This window comes from Carassius auratus, unplaced genomic scaffold (genome assembly GCF_003368295.1).
Source record: "Carassius auratus strain Wakin unplaced genomic scaffold, ASM336829v1 scaf_tig00023088, whole genome shotgun sequence".
NCBI classification, from domain to species: domain Eukaryota; kingdom Metazoa; phylum Chordata; class Actinopteri; order Cypriniformes; family Cyprinidae; genus Carassius; species Carassius auratus.
The window spans coordinates 53,844-72,138 of record NW_020525233.1 but is presented as its reverse complement, the minus strand read 5'-3'; the positions used below and the strand labels follow the sequence as shown (position 1 = coordinate 72,138).

General features: G+C 36.2%; 1 protein-coding gene across 1 annotated transcript; it reads left to right on the top strand.

Annotated features, from left to right (window-relative positions):
- Positions 1 to 8,132: 8,132 nt before the first annotated feature.
- On the top strand, positions 8,133 to 17,632 carry LOC113077654 (LIM/homeobox protein Lhx4). The gene is made up of 6 exons (XM_026249964.1): positions 8,133 to 8,310; positions 11,492 to 11,663; positions 13,840 to 14,042; positions 15,242 to 15,396; positions 15,489 to 15,660; positions 16,704 to 17,632. The coding sequence occupies exons 1-6, from the start codon at positions 8,226 to 8,228 to the stop codon at positions 17,090 to 17,092; spliced, it is 1,176 nt and encodes a 391-aa protein (XP_026105749.1). The 5' UTR covers positions 8,133 to 8,225; the 3' UTR covers positions 17,093 to 17,632.
- The last annotated feature ends 663 nt before the right edge of the window (positions 17,633 to 18,295 follow it).

Sequence of the window (18,295 nt, the reverse complement as noted above, 5' to 3'; positions counted from 1 at the left end):
GACTGTAGTCAGTCAGAGGAGTAAGCAAATGTTGGAATACACTAAAATTTTTGTTCACATTTTTGGCCTTATTTACAGTCTAGAATCAACACTAGTGTTGTCTAAAGTCCGAGGCAGTCTGCAAATTTTTGCCAGTCGGGAGTTAACAGAAAATTTGCATACTGTATGATAGATTCACATTAAGATTCCAATCATGTTTGATATTTTGGTTCAATTTTAGAACGTGTTGTTTTATGTTATAATTTCGCATTTTTCCTCTGTAACTATTTACAAAGTCACCAAGTATATGATGCCTAGTGTTTCAAAAAAATGTTCAGAAAGTGAACAATGTAGTGTATTCCAGCCTTTAGTTTTAAACCGTCCCTGAAGATTTGACAAATTTCTCAATCGAACCTCTGTAAAACACTGTAAACTGTATCATCAGTTCCATCAGTGTAACATCTTACTTCACTTCTGAAGCCTGAACATCATTCACCCTATCAGTGTCCTCAATGCCATATGCGGAGCTCATGTGTTGTGTTTAAGGGTGTCTGGGCCCACGGGTGGAAGAACAAGCCTGTTGCCATCTGGTCTGTTTTGCTAGCTAAATCCTAACAATTTCATTGGGATTATAGCAAGTGAGTAATCCTGCTTTCCGTTGGGTGTGCGGGAGATTACCACGGGGATTAGCCCCCACCGATAATAAACTTTATTAAAACGCAATCGGCTTTCAAGGCCTCTTCCCATACACACTTGGAAGTTGGCTGTGCCCGGGAGGGGGTTGTGACCCCAGGGAGAGAGGATCTGAAGAGAAGCGCTGGAAGACAAGGTTTTGAAGTGTTCCAGATTACAGGCTCATCTGAAGGACACCATCGCATGATCTTGAGCTTTAGGGTTTTCGTGGAAATCTGAGATTCAGCCTTTAGTCCCACATCTCTATCTGCTCATCACATTTTTTTTTCCTTCACTAGATGTACTTTTAAACCTTTGTGTAGACAGTGTTGAGCGTTTGAAAACTTTATTGAAAAGAAAAGCTCTGAAGTTCAAGGCTTCTAGCAGAGGACAAAGAGAAAGAGTATAGATCACATGATCAAAAAATGAGTATAGATCATATGTTCAAAAACTTAATTTTCTTTTGCCATGAGAACAATGGAACAAAAGCTACATCCCCAGCCGCCAACCAAAAGCGACAGAAAGCATGGGGGAAACATCACCTTGCATTGCTGGTGTTGGGTTCCATAAATTAGACAATGCTGGGTTTTATTGCTGAGGCCCTCCAACATGTACTTTGCATGTTTATGGCCTATCACATACTGGTATTAAAATGTTGGACAGGTTTGATACCTCTGCTGTCATACCACTCTGATTTTAATAATATAGTAAAGCTTCTGCCATGGGTGTACTCGTGGTGTGTGAGTGTATACTGTGAAGAGAGGGAAAAGGGTTAATAGATGGTTCTGTTATTGTAGCTCATTTGTACTCTGACCACTGAATGTTACATCTAGCCCTAAAACAGAAGCCAAACAGATCAATCTCATTTTACTACCTTCAATCCTCCCCTAGTCCATAATGCATATTGTGAGATCTAGCCCTCATTCTCAGCTTTAATGCTGTCAGTCAGAAAAGACGGAAGTTACTATTTGCACTTGAGGGAAGTTTTTTTTAAATTATATTATATTACATTATATTATTATTAATAACATTAAATAAAAATTATATTATTTAGAAATAATATTATTTTACTTTTACATTTTATATAAAATACATTTGATTTATTTGTGTAAAATATGCAGAAATTATATAAAAAGAGATTATTATATTTTTGTTTACATAAAATATTCACATTGTATATTATTCGTGTACTATAAATCTAAGATGTATTGATTTTATAAATTGTGTGTGAGTGTGTGTATATATATGCACACACACACACACACACACACACACACAGGGCACAGCACAAGATCCCGGACCCTATGCATATATATATATAATTATGTATTGCAAAGGACATGTGAATGAATCCGAACACTGTCGTCATGATACTGAATCCATGTAATGAGATTTTTTTTTTTTATATAAGCCCCCAAATCTGGTTGAAAGGTTACATTTTTTTTTAACAAAGAGATTATATCGTCTAGGATTTTAGACAGGTTAAATTATTATTTAAAAGGCTCTTAGTTTCTTCTTTTGTTTTAGTAGTGTTTATCTTGAAAGTAACAAGCACAAGGAAATGACACTGAGTTCACTACATACTACAGTACATAGCCAAAGATATTTGGTCATTATTCATCAAAAACTTGTGCATCGATAGTAAGTCTGTCTTTTCTTTGTGGTAACAGCTTCTGTTCTCCAGTGAAGGCTTTGGAACATGGATGCAGGTATTTGGTCCCATTCAGACACTAAGATCACGCAGCAATGATAGATCACATTCATTATTCCAATTCATCGCTGAGGATTTCAAGTCTGGATTTTGTGAAGGTCAGTCAATTCTCACTCAGTAAATTATTTCTTGATAAACCTTGCTTACTGCACAGGAGCACCGTGATGCTGGAACATTAAAGATGGATTACCTTATTCAGGTATATTACATCATCATTCTCTGATCCAATGCCATATGAAAGGAAGTAGATACATGCACAGCTTCTTGGCAGTTGTAAACTGTGCAGGCTATAGGGCTGTGGATCAGCTGACTTGAGATCAGTGTTACTGGCCTTCATATACAGACTGCAGAATAGTGTGATGAAGGTTGTCTGAGATCAGCACAAGTATAACCTCTATCCTGAAAGCTTACATTCTTCTTATAGGACAGGTCAATAAGATGAGTTTGGATGGCTTCCAGAGCATGTCCATCAACATGCATCAATGAAGCAGAATGAACGGTCTTGTCAGCAAACACCGGAAATGTAATCTGCCTGAAGATGCTTCATTAGTGTCGTTTAAGCAATTTTATATAGTACCAGCTAAATGACCTTCTCTCTTTCCCAATCTGTCTTAAATCACCTCAATTTAAGATTTTGTAATTAAGAAACAGATTAATTATTTTGTCTGGATATGTTTTTGTGTTGTATTAGTAATAGTTAAAACAGTAGTTTCCACTGTAAATGGAAATCTGCTGAAATAGGATATTCACCCTTGGACTATTTAAGATGTAGATGAGTTTATTTCTTCATCTGAACAGATTTGGAGAAAGGTAGCATTACATCACTTGCTCACCAGTGGATCCTCTGCAGTGAATGGGTGCTGTCAGAATAAGAGACTGAACAAACATAGTTATTTAAAACCGTTTTGGAATGCTTCTGCCTTCAAACAGTGCTTGATCTGTGCATATTTCTCTCCTGAATCAGACAACTTTTTATGGCTTGAGGACTTATTTTTTAGAAGGGAGGCAAAAGTTTGAATTTAAAATCGTCTTTCACACAGCTTTTCAATTTTTATCAGCTGTTTTTACTCTTATTCCGACGGCACCCATTCACTGAAGAGAATCCATTGGTGAGCAAGTGACGGAATGCTACATTTCTCCAAATCTGTTCCGATGAAGAAACAAACACATCTACATCTTGGATGGCCTGAGGGTGACATATTCAGCAAATGTTAATTTTAGGGTGAACTATTCCTTTAACATTACAGTGCCATGTAACAAATATCAGGCTCTATTTAAGTAATAACAACACCAATTACAATGTCTATTCATGTTATCAGAAAAACAAACAATTAGACATAAATAGAAGTGCATGGTGAATTATTCAGTGCATATCTAATTATACTATTAAATATGCACTTTAAAGTATTTTGTTCAATTGAATAACACAATAAAAATCAAGCATACAATCAGAATAATTACGTTTCATGGGAGCCCGCTTAAATAAAGGTATCGATTGCAAGTCGAAACAAGTAAAAACATTACAGGGGACCCTTCATTGTATGGTAAGCTTTAAGGTGGAACACGTCGCCTTTAATTGAATTTCTAACCTAAGCAGGATCTAACCCTTAGCCAATTATAATGTATTAGACAATTATAATGTATTTTCCCTGACCTGATCTACAGTGGCCAGCCATCACTGTGTCGCATGGTTTTGGAGGGTCATTGTTATTTATTTAAGTTTTGCATGCTTAAGATTTACTATTTAATTTCATTTACACAATTACACAATCATAGAGTGCACTATTAAACATGCATTTTAATATATTGTATTGTACATTGCATACTGACTAGATGTATATATATTGAATATATTGTCATTATACAATTTCCTGTATAACTGACTGATATACCATGTTAACTGTGATTTTTGGAGCTTCAGTGTCTTCTAAGTGTAACTTAAGCCAATAAACCTGAATTCTGATTCTGATTAAACAATGCTGGACCTCGTACTTCAACTAATTACGTAAATGGACAGGACCTGTCATGAGACAATAACTATTCCCTAATAGAATTTGCCCCCAAGAGCAATTTAATTTTCTCTGTTGCCCTCTCTTGAGGTCTCTTCGTCTCTTTCTGTCTTTCCTTTGCAGGGAAAATGGGGGGAACGGCTTCTGACATTGACTGTCCAGCCTTTATTTACTCTTTTCGAGGAATAGAAGCCACCAGACTGATGTAGACAGGTAACGTTTTTGTCTTTGTAGTCTTTCTTTGTATTTGTGGAACGAAAATTCTAGATCGACTTCCTGCCACCTCGAGCGCTGTCCAGCACGTATACTGAGCGTAGAAATGCCACGCGAGTGACGCGACGGCGACGCTCGGCAGGTTTGCGCGACGTGATGTGCTTCTTTAAGGGTGCAAACTTTCTTTATTTTCGTGTCGTATTCGAATCGTATTTATTTTTTTTATTTTATTTTTTTTGCATATGAAAAAAAATGACATTTGACATGTAGGCTATTATTCAGTACGGGAGACTGATAATTATTTGTTTGTATATTTGTTATTTGTTTGTGTCAGAATAAGAATAATATTCTCGTATTTGTTTGCAGCAAAATAAAGTTTTAGAGTTTGGCAACTTCTGCCTAAATGGTGTAAATTACAGGCAAGTACAAAGAGCGCTGTTGTCAATCCGGACGTGATTTGTAGTAGCCTAATGTTAGAAAACATGGACGTTTAAAATGTAATGTAATACTAAAATTTTAAGTCAACAAACATAATTAGAAACATTTATACATTAATCCTATTTGTGCAATATTTGTGACTCAAATACAAGTACACTGGAAACATTTTTCTTGCTTGCTTGCTTTCTTTCTTCCCTTGCTTCTTTTTTAAGGATGTATATTATTTACAGAAGTTTTTGTAGATGTTACTCATCAAATTAACCTGCTGATTCAGATAAAAGCCTACTATATTTAACATAGCCTAAATCACATTATAAACCAGATATAATAAAAAGTATTTTTCTACATATATTTTTCAATTTTACTATCACCAGAGGAGGGGGAGGGTCATGTATGGTTATTTTAATTCACCCCTGTAGCTCATTTATAATTGTGTGAACTGATTGTGTTTCGTAGTCATGGGTGCTTTATTTGATTATAATGATATAACGTGTTACTTTGTGTTCCTGATTTTATTTCCATCTGAATTTCAGTTTATATGTAGCCTAATATTAACATGCATTTTTCAAAGAATAAGCTCAATGGTCTCACAGGTGAAGGGTTTGAAATCTGATCTATTAATGATCGCGTTTTACTGATATGATGGAGCAGCAGCTCGAGGTGTCAGAATGCGGTTACTGTGAAATACTGGCAGTGATTAAAGGTTCTCGGGTCAGCGCGAGTCGCACCCTTTCGCTGAATTATAGTGCACAGGTCTCTCGTTGTTCGGACATGTGCCCTTTAGTGAATTTTATAGTGACTTAAACTGATTTTGTGCAAACGCGTCCACTAACCTATGCGTGGATTAATGCATTTAGTCCCGTGGCAAAACACTGAGCATTAAGAGCATTTGCCTGTTGTTTAATTAAGACAAAATTCACATTTTCACTTCACCATCAGCGTAATTGAATCATCTGCATAATAACTCCTCGTCATAATCAAAATGAAAATCAAAAGCGTGGCCCGAGATAATTCCCATGTCCACCATTGGACCATAGAGAGGGGATCTGGTGAAGCTTAAGGGCTGTTGTGTTTGCCACCATTTAATCAGCTTGATGATCACTTTCATTTAACTAAATTACACTGGAGCCCGTTTGCGTTGTTTAAAACTTGAGATAATCGGACTTTGATGACATCCACGTCTTTGTAACATAACTGTCCATGATTTATAATTTTATACTCTATTTTAAACCAGGCAAGCAGGATTGAAATACGATGTGTATATAAATTAGTTATTTTATCTGTATAGGATGTTACTCCTGTGCCTCCAATTTCAAGTGGAATAATTTAGGATGTTATTGCTTTTAATTTGTTATTATTGGTGTTCTGAAACAAGAGCATTAACTGCTTTCAACAAGACTGAGAGATTCAGTTGAGAATCAGTTAAGTGTTGTGAGTTGGGTAGAATTGTTTGTTTGAAGGTGGATACAATTACATAATGCATTTGGATCGAACTGAAAAGAATTACGAAATGATGAAACTAAACGAAAAGTTAAAAGCCATTTGAAATACTTAACCTAACCTTTTTTAATATAAAATGATGTATAAATAGGCTACTATTTATCATTTACAAATTCCAATAAAAACTACAATTTGCAGTAGCTTATATTCAGTTTGGTCTGTCGCGCATCAGCCTTTTACAAGCCTACACTACAAAAGCTGTCACTAGTACTCTTTAAGTAGCCTACTAATATGTACTTAATATAATACCAAATATATACTAATATAATACCAAAATGGACCATTAAGGTACAAATATGCAGTGACAGATTTTGTACCTTTATTTCTGAGAGTGAAGCCTATATCTTCTTGAGTCTACGCATCTCAGAGCTTCCAGAACATATATTGTAATATAAAAATGAATGAGCACGAGAGGAGTGAGGTATAATAAAAAAAACCCTAAAGACATACGTGATGCAGGCTACGTAGAAAAGCAGCGAGACTGACGATGATGAGACTGACTGCTCCACTCTGAAGCTCGTTTTGATGAAGCGGTGATTGTCAGAGCTCGCGAGCGCACGCACCGCTACTGTCCATGAAGAGAATTGGAAGTGAAGACTGAGTTCATCTCGCTTGAACTCCGCTCTCTCCGGAGGGAGAAAAGCTCGAATGAAACAAATCCTGCCAGGATCGACTGCTGGTAAACAACATAAAGGCTTACTTGAGTTTATATTCTTAGCGAACGCATTCAAGGCACTGTTGAGAGTGTTTGCTGTTCTGTTCAGATCAACAGGACAAGAGAGCTATTCTGCGTAACAAAAAAAAGGATAAAAATAAACAACTAGGCTACTTTTAAATAAAATTTTAACTAATGTAGTAGGCTATAGGCTCGTTCACGGATGGAGTTAAAAAAATTGTAGGTTATCTTGCTGTTGAAATTATCTCAGTACGTGGAGGATAATTTATAACTGTAATTCATACTCTTTTCTTTTTTTTTCTTTTTTTTTTTTTAAATTTCTTAGATTAAAAAAAAGCCTTTTAAAATAATTAACATTTTATTATTATTTTTCAATTTTACAGTAGGTCTTTATGTTAAGGTAACTTACAGGCAATCAGTTAACAGGGTTTACTAACATTTTATTTCTTTTTTTTTTTATTATAATTATTTTTACAGTCAAGCTTTGCCATGTCTACGTAGGCTAACGTTACATATCCAAATGCATCCAAATGTATGTATTCGAGGTGTTTACGTAAATATCCACTAAAGCAATGCTGAATTAAAACTACGTGTTAAATACTCACGTAGGCCTAATATTTAAATTACTTAATTGACTGACCCATGCCAGGTCACAAAAGAGTTTAAAAACAATTCAGATCCTGAGGTTTCAGTAGTGCCACTGTATTTATCATCGTCACTTCCTTATCGCTTTTTCCACTTACCTGAGAGCGCAAGACTCACAAGTTCCCGCCTCTCTCGTTCCCGTCCACGCCTCCCATTGGCCCCCGGGGGAGTGACGCTTGGGCCGCCCCTGCAGTGTGAATGAATCAAGCGTTTTGTGTGACACACAGCGAAAGAACACAGGGGCGCCCGACTATTAAACGAGGATAACCACAGGCGCGAAGGACTGTAAAGGGACACTATCCGGGGAGGAAAATTATTTCACGCACATCTGAGATTCTAAGACCTCCGCGAGCGGGTGCATGTGCGCGTTTTACCGGACTGGATGAAAATGATGCAAAGTGCGGCTGTGTTGCCCGGCGAGAGCGCGGTGAAGGGTCTGCCGGACATCCTCGGAGTGCAACTGCAACGTAAGAGCTTTTTCTTCTCCTTATTGATTAGTTCATCAGAATATTGGCAGGCCTCCTCCGGGCGTCTGCAGGCCACCACTGTTGAATAACATGCAGCTTTTAATTAAACTCCACTGGGGAATTAAATGTGAGCTACTATCTGGGTGATAAAATTTGATCCGACGCATAAAGCTTTATTCTTTATGCACTAAATAGCTTTAACTGTAGATATCATAAAATTTTGTTCGTGCATTAGATCCAAAATATAATTTTATAAGAACCGATGAATGTTCTTCTTCTTGAATCTGGTCGTAACTGAGCTCTGGACTAAATGTCATGCATCGTAAAAAATCGGTTTGTGTGCTTTATATTTTCACAAAATAAAATAAATAAATAAATCCAACCTGACTGCTTGTTAATCAGACTAAGGTTAGATCGCACAACTGTCTGTTGCATTGCACTTCTTTTATTAAGATGTTTGTGTTGTGGTTGGGAACAAAGAGAGAAAAAAAGCAATTAATCCGATTTTAATATAACCCAGTAGATAAATGGAGCAACGTGCATATTATTTGTCTCAGTGAAACAGAGATTATAAAACCAGCTACATTACATGAACATTTAATATAAAAATAAATACCATTGCCTATTATCTTTGCATCTGGTCCTTATCAGTCGTAAATTAATCTGTGTTAGGCCTATATAATCTGATCTCACAATCAAGATGGAGTTTGAATTGGATAAATTCCTGACCTAATTATTCAGCTTCAGAAATGTACAGATGGACTTCACCTTTCTCGGAGCTGGCTTTTTTTACTTCTTGTAACTTTCTGTTGCAAAGAAAAGAAAAAAAAACAATTGTCACTAGATCCGTGCATAATAATAACAAAGGGCATTTACCTGAATAAAATGCTGGAAAATACTTTGAAAGAAAACGAACCACTTTATTTAGCCTATTTTCTTTTTTGAAGAATGGCCAAAAGGTTAAGCAGACAATATATAGGTCTGTCAGTGGAGAATGCTTAATTTCATTAAATGATAGTAGATTAAAAGATATTGCTACTCAACCCCCCTTGGCGTATAAATGATGGATTAAGTGATAATTGTTTTAAGAATGCATCTAAATATTATTATTCAAATGGATAAGGTGCTTTTAAAACAACATATGGGCAATTATGTAAAAAGAAAACAGAAAATTCAAGTCTGCACGACAACGAGATCTTAGTGAGAATGCGTTGAATGATAAAACAAAGGTTTAAAACCAGTATCGGACAAAACGAGTGTCAATTGGTATATTTCAGAAACATACGTGAAGGCCTGCAATGGTAGCCATCTTTTAATTGACTTGCTAATCAAATACATCCAGTAAATGAGTGTTAAAGGCTGAAGGCGGTTGGGTGAGTGAAGCTGCGCTGGGCGCTGTTCCTTCAGCACCACACGAGCCTGTAAGAAACCGTCACACAGTATCATGAACACAGGCATTTTAACGGAAGAATGTAAAATACTACGGTACAAAATGCTAATAACCTGTCAATTAACTTACCAGAAACGATAAATATATTTTATATTTTAAAATAAAATATATATATAATTATACCATAAAATACTGGAAAATAAATTATAGTTTAATGGCACAAAAAAAAAAAACAAGATAACAAGGCTACACATACACTTAAATGTGTTTTGGGTAAAATAAAAAAAAACTCGTTTGTTTGCGTTCTATTTAAAAAGTAGACTAATGTTTTTATAATGTATGATATGTTATTTACATTTATTTTACGTATTTATGTATTTTTTATTTTAAAATTATGTTATTTAGTTATTGTTTTCCGCATTATTATAGTGTTGATAGTGTTTTGTGTTTGTGAAGGTAACATTGTTCTGTCATTGTGATATTATAGATTGCAGTAGAGGACTATTTTGATGAACTTTTAGACATTTGCCCTACTTTAACGTGACGCATAAACACTTTTCATGATTACGCATTTAAGCACCTGCTGAAATAATTTTTTTTTACAATAATAATATCCTCTCGTGTCATATTAGAATATCTTGCCTATGTTAAATCCATTAAAACAGTACTTGTGATAACTTGACGACAGAAAGTATAGAGGATCAGAGGTCAAATATCGATATTGAATGTCATGATATTGTGATTTGAAGAAATTATACCGAGTATTGCTGGTATTGTCTGAACCCTTAAACGGATTTCTTCTGTTTGACCGAATAATAGAAATTGTATTTATCGTTACTTTAATCTATGTTTGTTTTTATATTTTGGTTTTGTTCGAGCACTTGTCTTGAGCAACAGTCTAATTGAAGTGACAGACTGTCTCTGTTAAAGAATCGATGGACCAGTTATATGATTTCAATGTCCTCATATCCTCGCCTATTTTCTTCTGAAATATTGATTATTTACGAACAAATGGACATCTTTCCTCACCTGTCCAGCCTTTACGGGTCCCATGGGTTGTCTCCTTGAAGGTACTTCAAATTTGCTGTCACAATCGTTAACGTACGTTAATCACATGCACAATAATAATTACATGAATTACAATAAATACATTTTATTAAAATGAAAAGATATTTAATAAATTTATTTACAGGTATTACTTGTTATAATAATTTCATTAGCATGATATTATTAATAATATACTTTTATTAGTATTTATTGTTTTCTTTTTCAGTGCAGTTGTCATAATTCTTTGTCAAATTTTTATTGATATGTCCTTTAATTTTTTACAAATATTAAATAATAAAAACTTTTTAAAATACAGGTTTCGTAAGTATTTTCCCCATCACTTACATCAACAAAAAGGTTGTTGGTTTCTACATAATGCACACGAGCGGAGTAGGCTTAGTAACATGCTAAAAAACGTTCGAGTCAAGCAACTTGCAATTCTATATTTTCATGTCACTTTATTTAACAACTTTCCGTAGTATGATCGTTACTGCGTCTATTCCCATTACTGATTATACGAATAGGCCTACATATATGAAGCTTGAACCGTGAATTTACAGTAATTATATTCATTTGAATGTGTAATGTAAGGCGATCCAACATTATAATGTACCATATTTGTTATAAACTTATAAGAAACCTATTAGAATTGTCTGTAAGTCTACCTTATTTATTTAGTTAAAATCAAGTTCATTATTTCTGTAAGCACATTTCTAATCGCTTTCTGACCGTGTGCTTCTCCAGAGATCCCTCAGTGTGCAAGTTGCAGTCAACACATCCTGGATAAGTTTATTTTGAAGGTGCTGGATCGACATTGGCACTCAAAATGTCTCAAGTGTGCCGACTGTCACGCGCTCCTGGCAGACAAGTGTTTCTCTCGCGCGGGGAATGTCTACTGCAAAGAAGATTTCTTCAAGTGAGTCCATCTATCTATCTATCTATCTATCTATCTATCTATCTATCTATCTATCTATCTATCTATCTATCTATCTATCTATCTGTTTGAAAATTAGCTTAAATAATTCAGATAAATATTTAAGCACATAATATTGTTAATGAATGCAAAACAAGATGTCTTTTATGTAAAAAAAAAATAGTTTTTATGAATATGATTTTTTAACAATGTGATATAGATCAAATAACCTTTGCTTATCTAATTAAATAAATGCATAATTTAAGTCATTAATGGAGCAACATTTTATGTAGGCCTATAGTTATACAGTGCATCTTTGTAAATAATACGATGAGCGATTTTATTTAATATTGTTTCAATCACAATTGGCTGCATGAATTATCAAGGAATGAAAAAGACAGAATCAGAACTTGTCAAGTTGGATTGTGAGACAACAGTTTTGTCAAATCCCTTGTGCTTTTTGGTGCTGTTTGGCACTAGCATGTGTGTGTCAGTGTGTTCAAGGAAAGGTTGCCAGATAGATTCTCTGTCATGGTTAATAAAGTCCTGTGTTTCATTTTTCTCATGTCAGGTTAGGAAGCACAGTGTGCTGGAACTCAGCCACAAAGACTGCATGTTCCCAAATTCAATTCCCAGTGCTATATAATAACTCAAGAAAGCAACTTTGCATATTTTTCCAGTGTCTTCCTCTCCTTTCTTTCCTTTTTTATTATTCTTTTTTTTACGGTTGGATTTTCCCCTTGGCTTTTAAGGAAGGAAATTAAGTTTGACTTTTATCCAAAACAGGATCAGTTGTGGCTTTTACCAAATCATGTTTGAGAGGTTTTAATGTCACAGGCTTCAATGAGACTTAAAACGCTAGCAAGGCTCAGAGTGGAGGCTAACTTTATTAGCAAGCCCCTGGGGACAAAAGGAGGCATTTTAATGTTAAGACTGTGGTGGTGCGGCTGAGGAGGATGGTGAGGGGGGATGGAGGAGGAAATGCTGGCTGTTCACAAGCGAGGGGGCGGGGGCTCGCCTTCCCGTTAATGTTGCAAAAACTTCACCTTGGTTAAGTAAAAGGAGGGTTTATTTAGCAGTGTTCACACTGTGATTTACAGCCTATTCTGACTCAGTGCTTTATGAGGCATTCTGTACGTGTGTTTAGTGGCCTCTCTCTCTCTCTCTCTCTCCTGTGAATATCTCTCTCTCTCTCTCTCTCTCTCTCTCTCTCTCCTGTGAATCTCTCTGCCTCTTCTACATTGATCAAGAGCATTTGTCAACTCCAGGGACATGACAAGCACAAACAAAGATGCCGGCTGTAGTATTCTGAGCTTTTGTAACTTATTACAGCCTTTGCAGTTATAAAAAGATTGCTTATAACAATAGCCACAGTTAAATTCAAGATGTAATGACGCTTAAACTCTAAAATTAATTTGGGTAACACTTTACAACAAGGTTTTAATTGTTAACAGCATTATTTAATTAACAACATTAGTTGGTTAATAACATTATAGACTGAACAATACTTCTACAGCATTTAGTAATCTAAACTAAAGTTTATTTCCGCATTTAATAACACAGCCCTGCAAAGTGAAAAAGAATCTGCTAATTTGCAAAAAAACTATACTTACATTAATTATTACTTAATTTATATATATATATATATATATATATATAAAATCTTTTTTCACAAAATAACATTTTTCATATTATATATTTATGTATCTGCTTTAATGTGCTTATCTAAATAACACAAGCAGTCAAATGTCAAACGTTAAATTTTTAATGGCAAAAATAAGTATTTAATATGTGTCATTTAACTTTCAATCTGCAAAGGAGTAGGATTTTTTTTCCTTCAGTACTCCATTTAATGTCAATGAACATAAAAACGCGTTACAGAAACACAAGTTTATAAATAAGCATTTGTTCACAAAATCAGTATTTTTTTTGTCACTGTTTGGACATAGTAAAACGCTGACAATAATTGTAACCTTGAAATCAGGATTAGGCATAAAAGAATGTCTGCAGAATAATTGATAAATGTGAAAAATAATCATTGAACAAATGCTTGTAACCTGTCTCAAAGGAAGATAGGAATCATATACAGTATTTGTGGCAGGTTTTGTTAGTGATTAAGGCATAATACCTGAATTTGAATCTGTATCGAACTGAGGTGTCTTTATTTGTGTACCTGCAGACGTTTTGGGACAAAATGTGCATCGTGCCAGCAGGGGATTCCCCCGACGCAGGTGGTCCGGAAAGCTCAGGACTTTGTGTATCACCTTCACTGCTTCGCCTGTGTTATGTGCAGCAGGCAGCTGGCCACCGGTGATGAGTTCTACCTCATGGAGGACGGGAGGCTCGTGTGCAAGGAGGACTACGAAACAGCCAAACAAAATGGTGAGCTGTTGTCTTGAGATCTGTGTAAACAAACCTCTTGAACCATCAGTTGGTTGTTCTTGTTATGCAGGACATTTTGAGCTTTGTAACCTTGAAAAAAAAAAATCTAGATAGCTGGATAGATAGACATTTTAATTAGCAGATATTATTAATATTTATATACATAAATTATTCCAGTTGCTACTGACCCATTAGAATTGTAGCTGTTTGTTGAACTGGTGGTATTTAGATGCATCGTCCCAGACTCGGCACACATCACTGGATTTTCTGTCCCAATTGGAAATCATTCTGACAGCAATGTTCAGGAGTGGAGACGGTGTAATTAACTTCTTCTTTTACAATCATACAGAGACACCGAGAGATCAGAGGAGGCAACAGGATGGTAGTAAAGGAGACAAAATCATCATTAACTACAGTCTAGTGGGGTCTCAGTGTCTGGGATATTAAGTCCCTCTCTGATCTGACCTCTCATGGATCTGCCTCTGAAAGCCCCTCACACTGTATTTATGGAGATTTCTGTGGGCTGTTGATTGATTATATTAAGTGATGCAATGCACTTTTATAGTAGGGGCCCCAATAACTCGCACTGGCATGCCATTCTCACAAGAGATTTATTCCCTCTTCCGCCACAGTGTGACAGTTTCAGGAGAGTGGCCATGTGTGAGCACTTCCAATCAAAGCATCCCACAAACTCTTCTTTACTCGTACCTCATGGTAGATGAGCTCCTGACATTTTTCCTCATGCTCGAGAAATTTGCTCCACTTCAACATTGAATCAGTGTAGCTGAATTAAAAATAATAATAATTCACTTTTTTTTAGTTCAGTTCAGTCCTGCTCAGACTATCTTTCACCTTTATGCTTGTGTTTTTCATTACGACAGTTATTTAAGTTCATTTCAAAGTTAAAAGTTTGTTATTTAAAATATTATAAACTTTTATTGCTTTATGGATCAGCAAAGATGTAATACAATATTTTTTACATGAAATAGATCATTTTTAATGGAAGAATCCTAGAAAACAAAAGGTATCATGGTTTCCACAAAAATTATTATGCAGCACAACTGTTTTTAACATTGATAATAATAGGAAATGTTTTTGAGCACTAAATCCAAAGGCAGACAGGGGCATCAATTACAATTCTGTTTAGCAGCACAGAAAAGACAAAATGTTAATAAGTTCTTCAAATCTGTGTGTTACAGATGATTCAGAGACAGGAGCAAAACGTCCACGGACCACCATCACAGCCAAACAGCTGGAGACGCTCAAAAGTGCCTACAAGAACTCACCTAAGCCAGCACGACATGTTCGTGAGCAGCTCTCCTCCGAAACAGGCCTGGACATGAGAGTGGTGCAGGTGCGGCGACTATAAACCACAATTGAAGCTTTAAAGTGTTTAATATGATTAAATGGCTATCTATGTTTTTACTGAGGCTCGTCTGTCCACAGGTGTGGTTTCAAAACAGGCGAGCAAAAGAGAAACGGCTGAAGAAGGATGCTGGGCGGCACCGCTGGGGTCATTTCTACAAAAGTGTCAAACGCAATCGAGGGTCCAGTAAGACAGAGAAAGAGAGCTCAGCCGATGATGCAGGACTCAGCGATAGTGAGCTTAGTTTCAGAGGTAAGTCTGTTTACATCTCCCACGATGCCTTGCTTTCTGTCTTCTCTCTCCTCTTTGTATTCGTTTCAGAAACTTTTTTTTTGTTGTTATTCCCGTTCATGCATTAATTTGCCTTTTATTTTGAAAATATGCCACTTGGTGGATTGTTTGGAATATTCCAATGAAGTTTTCTGTTCGGTTTCTGCTACGTGTTTGGTTTTTAATGATTATTTAATTTTTGTCAGCCCGTTTTGAGAACTCATAAAAGTCTAGAGCCACTTTCAAAGAGAGGCCATGTTTACGAGAAATGAAAGCAGCGATGCACAAACTCTATAAAATTGGTGAAGCTTTTAGTCGATTAGAGAGGAAGCTCGCAGTGCCTTTGTTGTTGTTGAAAGAAAAGAATCTGCTTGTGCCCCTGTGAGTACAGAAAGTAAATGACAAATGCTCATCGCGTCTCAGATATTTCCAGACGCATGTAATCCCCTTTTTAAAATGGATATTAATGAGGTCTTTGTCATAACTTCTTCCGTGTGTAGGAGCATCTATACACTACCATTCAAAAGTTTGGTGTCAGTAAGATTTTCTTTGTGGTCTTGATCAAATTTGCTACGTATTACAGTAATTTATTTCTGTGACAGAAAATCTACTTTTTCAGCTTCATTACTCCAGTCTTCAGTGTCACATGATCCCTCAGAAATCATTCTAATATACCTCAAGAAACAGGCATCAATGTTATTATCATCAATGTTGAAAACAGTTTCAATGCATCCTTGTTAAATAAAAGTAATAATTTCTATAAAACAAAATGAACTCACCCCAAACTTTTGAACAGTAATGTACACCGAGGTTTTACAAGAAAATACTATTTCATTTTCTCTACTTCAAAGTTTCATGTTTAATTCAATGTTACTTTGCATTTCTTTGTAAATAATTGTGCAATTTACTAGCAATTTCTGAGTGAAAAATTGTTTCTACACACATTATTATTATTTTTTTCAATGTAGTTATATTTTTGTTGTTGAAACAATCTTAACACTGATTTTGTCTGCTCTCACCAACAGAAGACCAGATCCTGTCAGACCTTGGTCATGCTAATGGCTTGTATGGAAGTGTCGGAGACATCACGAATGGCAACATGCTCAACGGGAGCTTCTCCTTGGAGGGGGGCGGGCAGCCTTACCATGACCTGCGGGCAGGAAGTCCCTACGGCCTGCCACAGTCCCCCTCATCCATCACTTCCCTCCCAGGCCACACCCCCCTGCTCAACAACTTAGGCTTCAACATGGACAGCATCATGGGTCAGGGCATTCAGCCCAGCGTAGGTCAAGCTCTGAGAGCAATGGCTGGGGGACCCACCTCTGACCTGTCGACAGGAAGCAGCACGGGCTACCCAGACTTCCCCACCAGCCCTGCCTCGTGGCTTGATGAAATGGACCACTCCCAGTTCTGAGGGCAAAGGTCATAATGGAAATTGCAGTACTATAGACAAGAAATTTGACGATTTTATAGACATCTTTCCCAGAATTGGTGATATTTGTGTGGCAAGGCCCAAAACGTCACCTACTTTAACACGGTGGCTTGACCTTGCTGAATGGTGCGCTGATACGAGAAACCCACCGTGGAATGTTTGCGCTGTATCATCATTTTGTAAGTCATATTTTTTCATCGTTCTCAAAACTGGATTGGATGATTTCCAGCATGAAATTGTGTGCAGCTGCGAATGGCATTCATACCCCAGACCACCCTGGAAAAACAATCACAATCCACCACGTTTTTGAGAACAAGAGGGTCCATGCATGTTTCTGAATGAGGAAGAGAACCGTCCCACGATGCACTTTACTGTATGTTCCTCCTCGACTGCACACGGCAGGCTGATTACGGGAAATAGAGGAGCGCACCGAACAAAGACTGATATTTAAACAAGTGGCACAAGTGTACTGTATCTTTCCTACTTACAAGGGTTTGGGATTTTAATGGTTGAAACTTTCTAAACGGCTCAACTAGAGATGGCCCTTCACATTAGGTCTGAAGAATAGATACAAATTATTTTTAATAAGTATGAATCCGCATGCACTGCTCTGAGTTGTCATAAAAATCTCTGTCAATGGTCCCTTGTTTGTTCAGTGTTTTTCCGTTAACGTCCGACATTCTGCCTCAGCAATGAAACAAAATAAATAATATAAAAGATTAAAATTGAAGTTACTATTTATTTCTGGTAATTTTTAGTATTTTTGATATTGATACAGTTTTTATTACCATCAAGATACCTTTGTTTCCCATTGCCATTTGTTTCCATCATTTCCTACTCATTGCTCCATGAGCAAAAATGGATCTCATACATATGTTTGAATGTGATTTATTTTTGGAGCAGATGACAACAGTGGATTTCCATTACACAGATACAAGTACTTTAATGGCCTGACCAGTTATTATCAAGCAAAACACATGAAAGGGAAACTTACACTGTATTTTTTCTTATTTGACACATCTAAGCAACAAATAAGAGGACTGAGCATTATTTATTCCTGTTGTGGGTACCAATGTCAGTATTATGAAGAGTTGGATCATGGGAAAGAGTACAGTGAGTTGATGTAAAACTATAAAATTTGGACCCACATAATGGTAAACTGAGTGAAGATGACGCTATACTTAA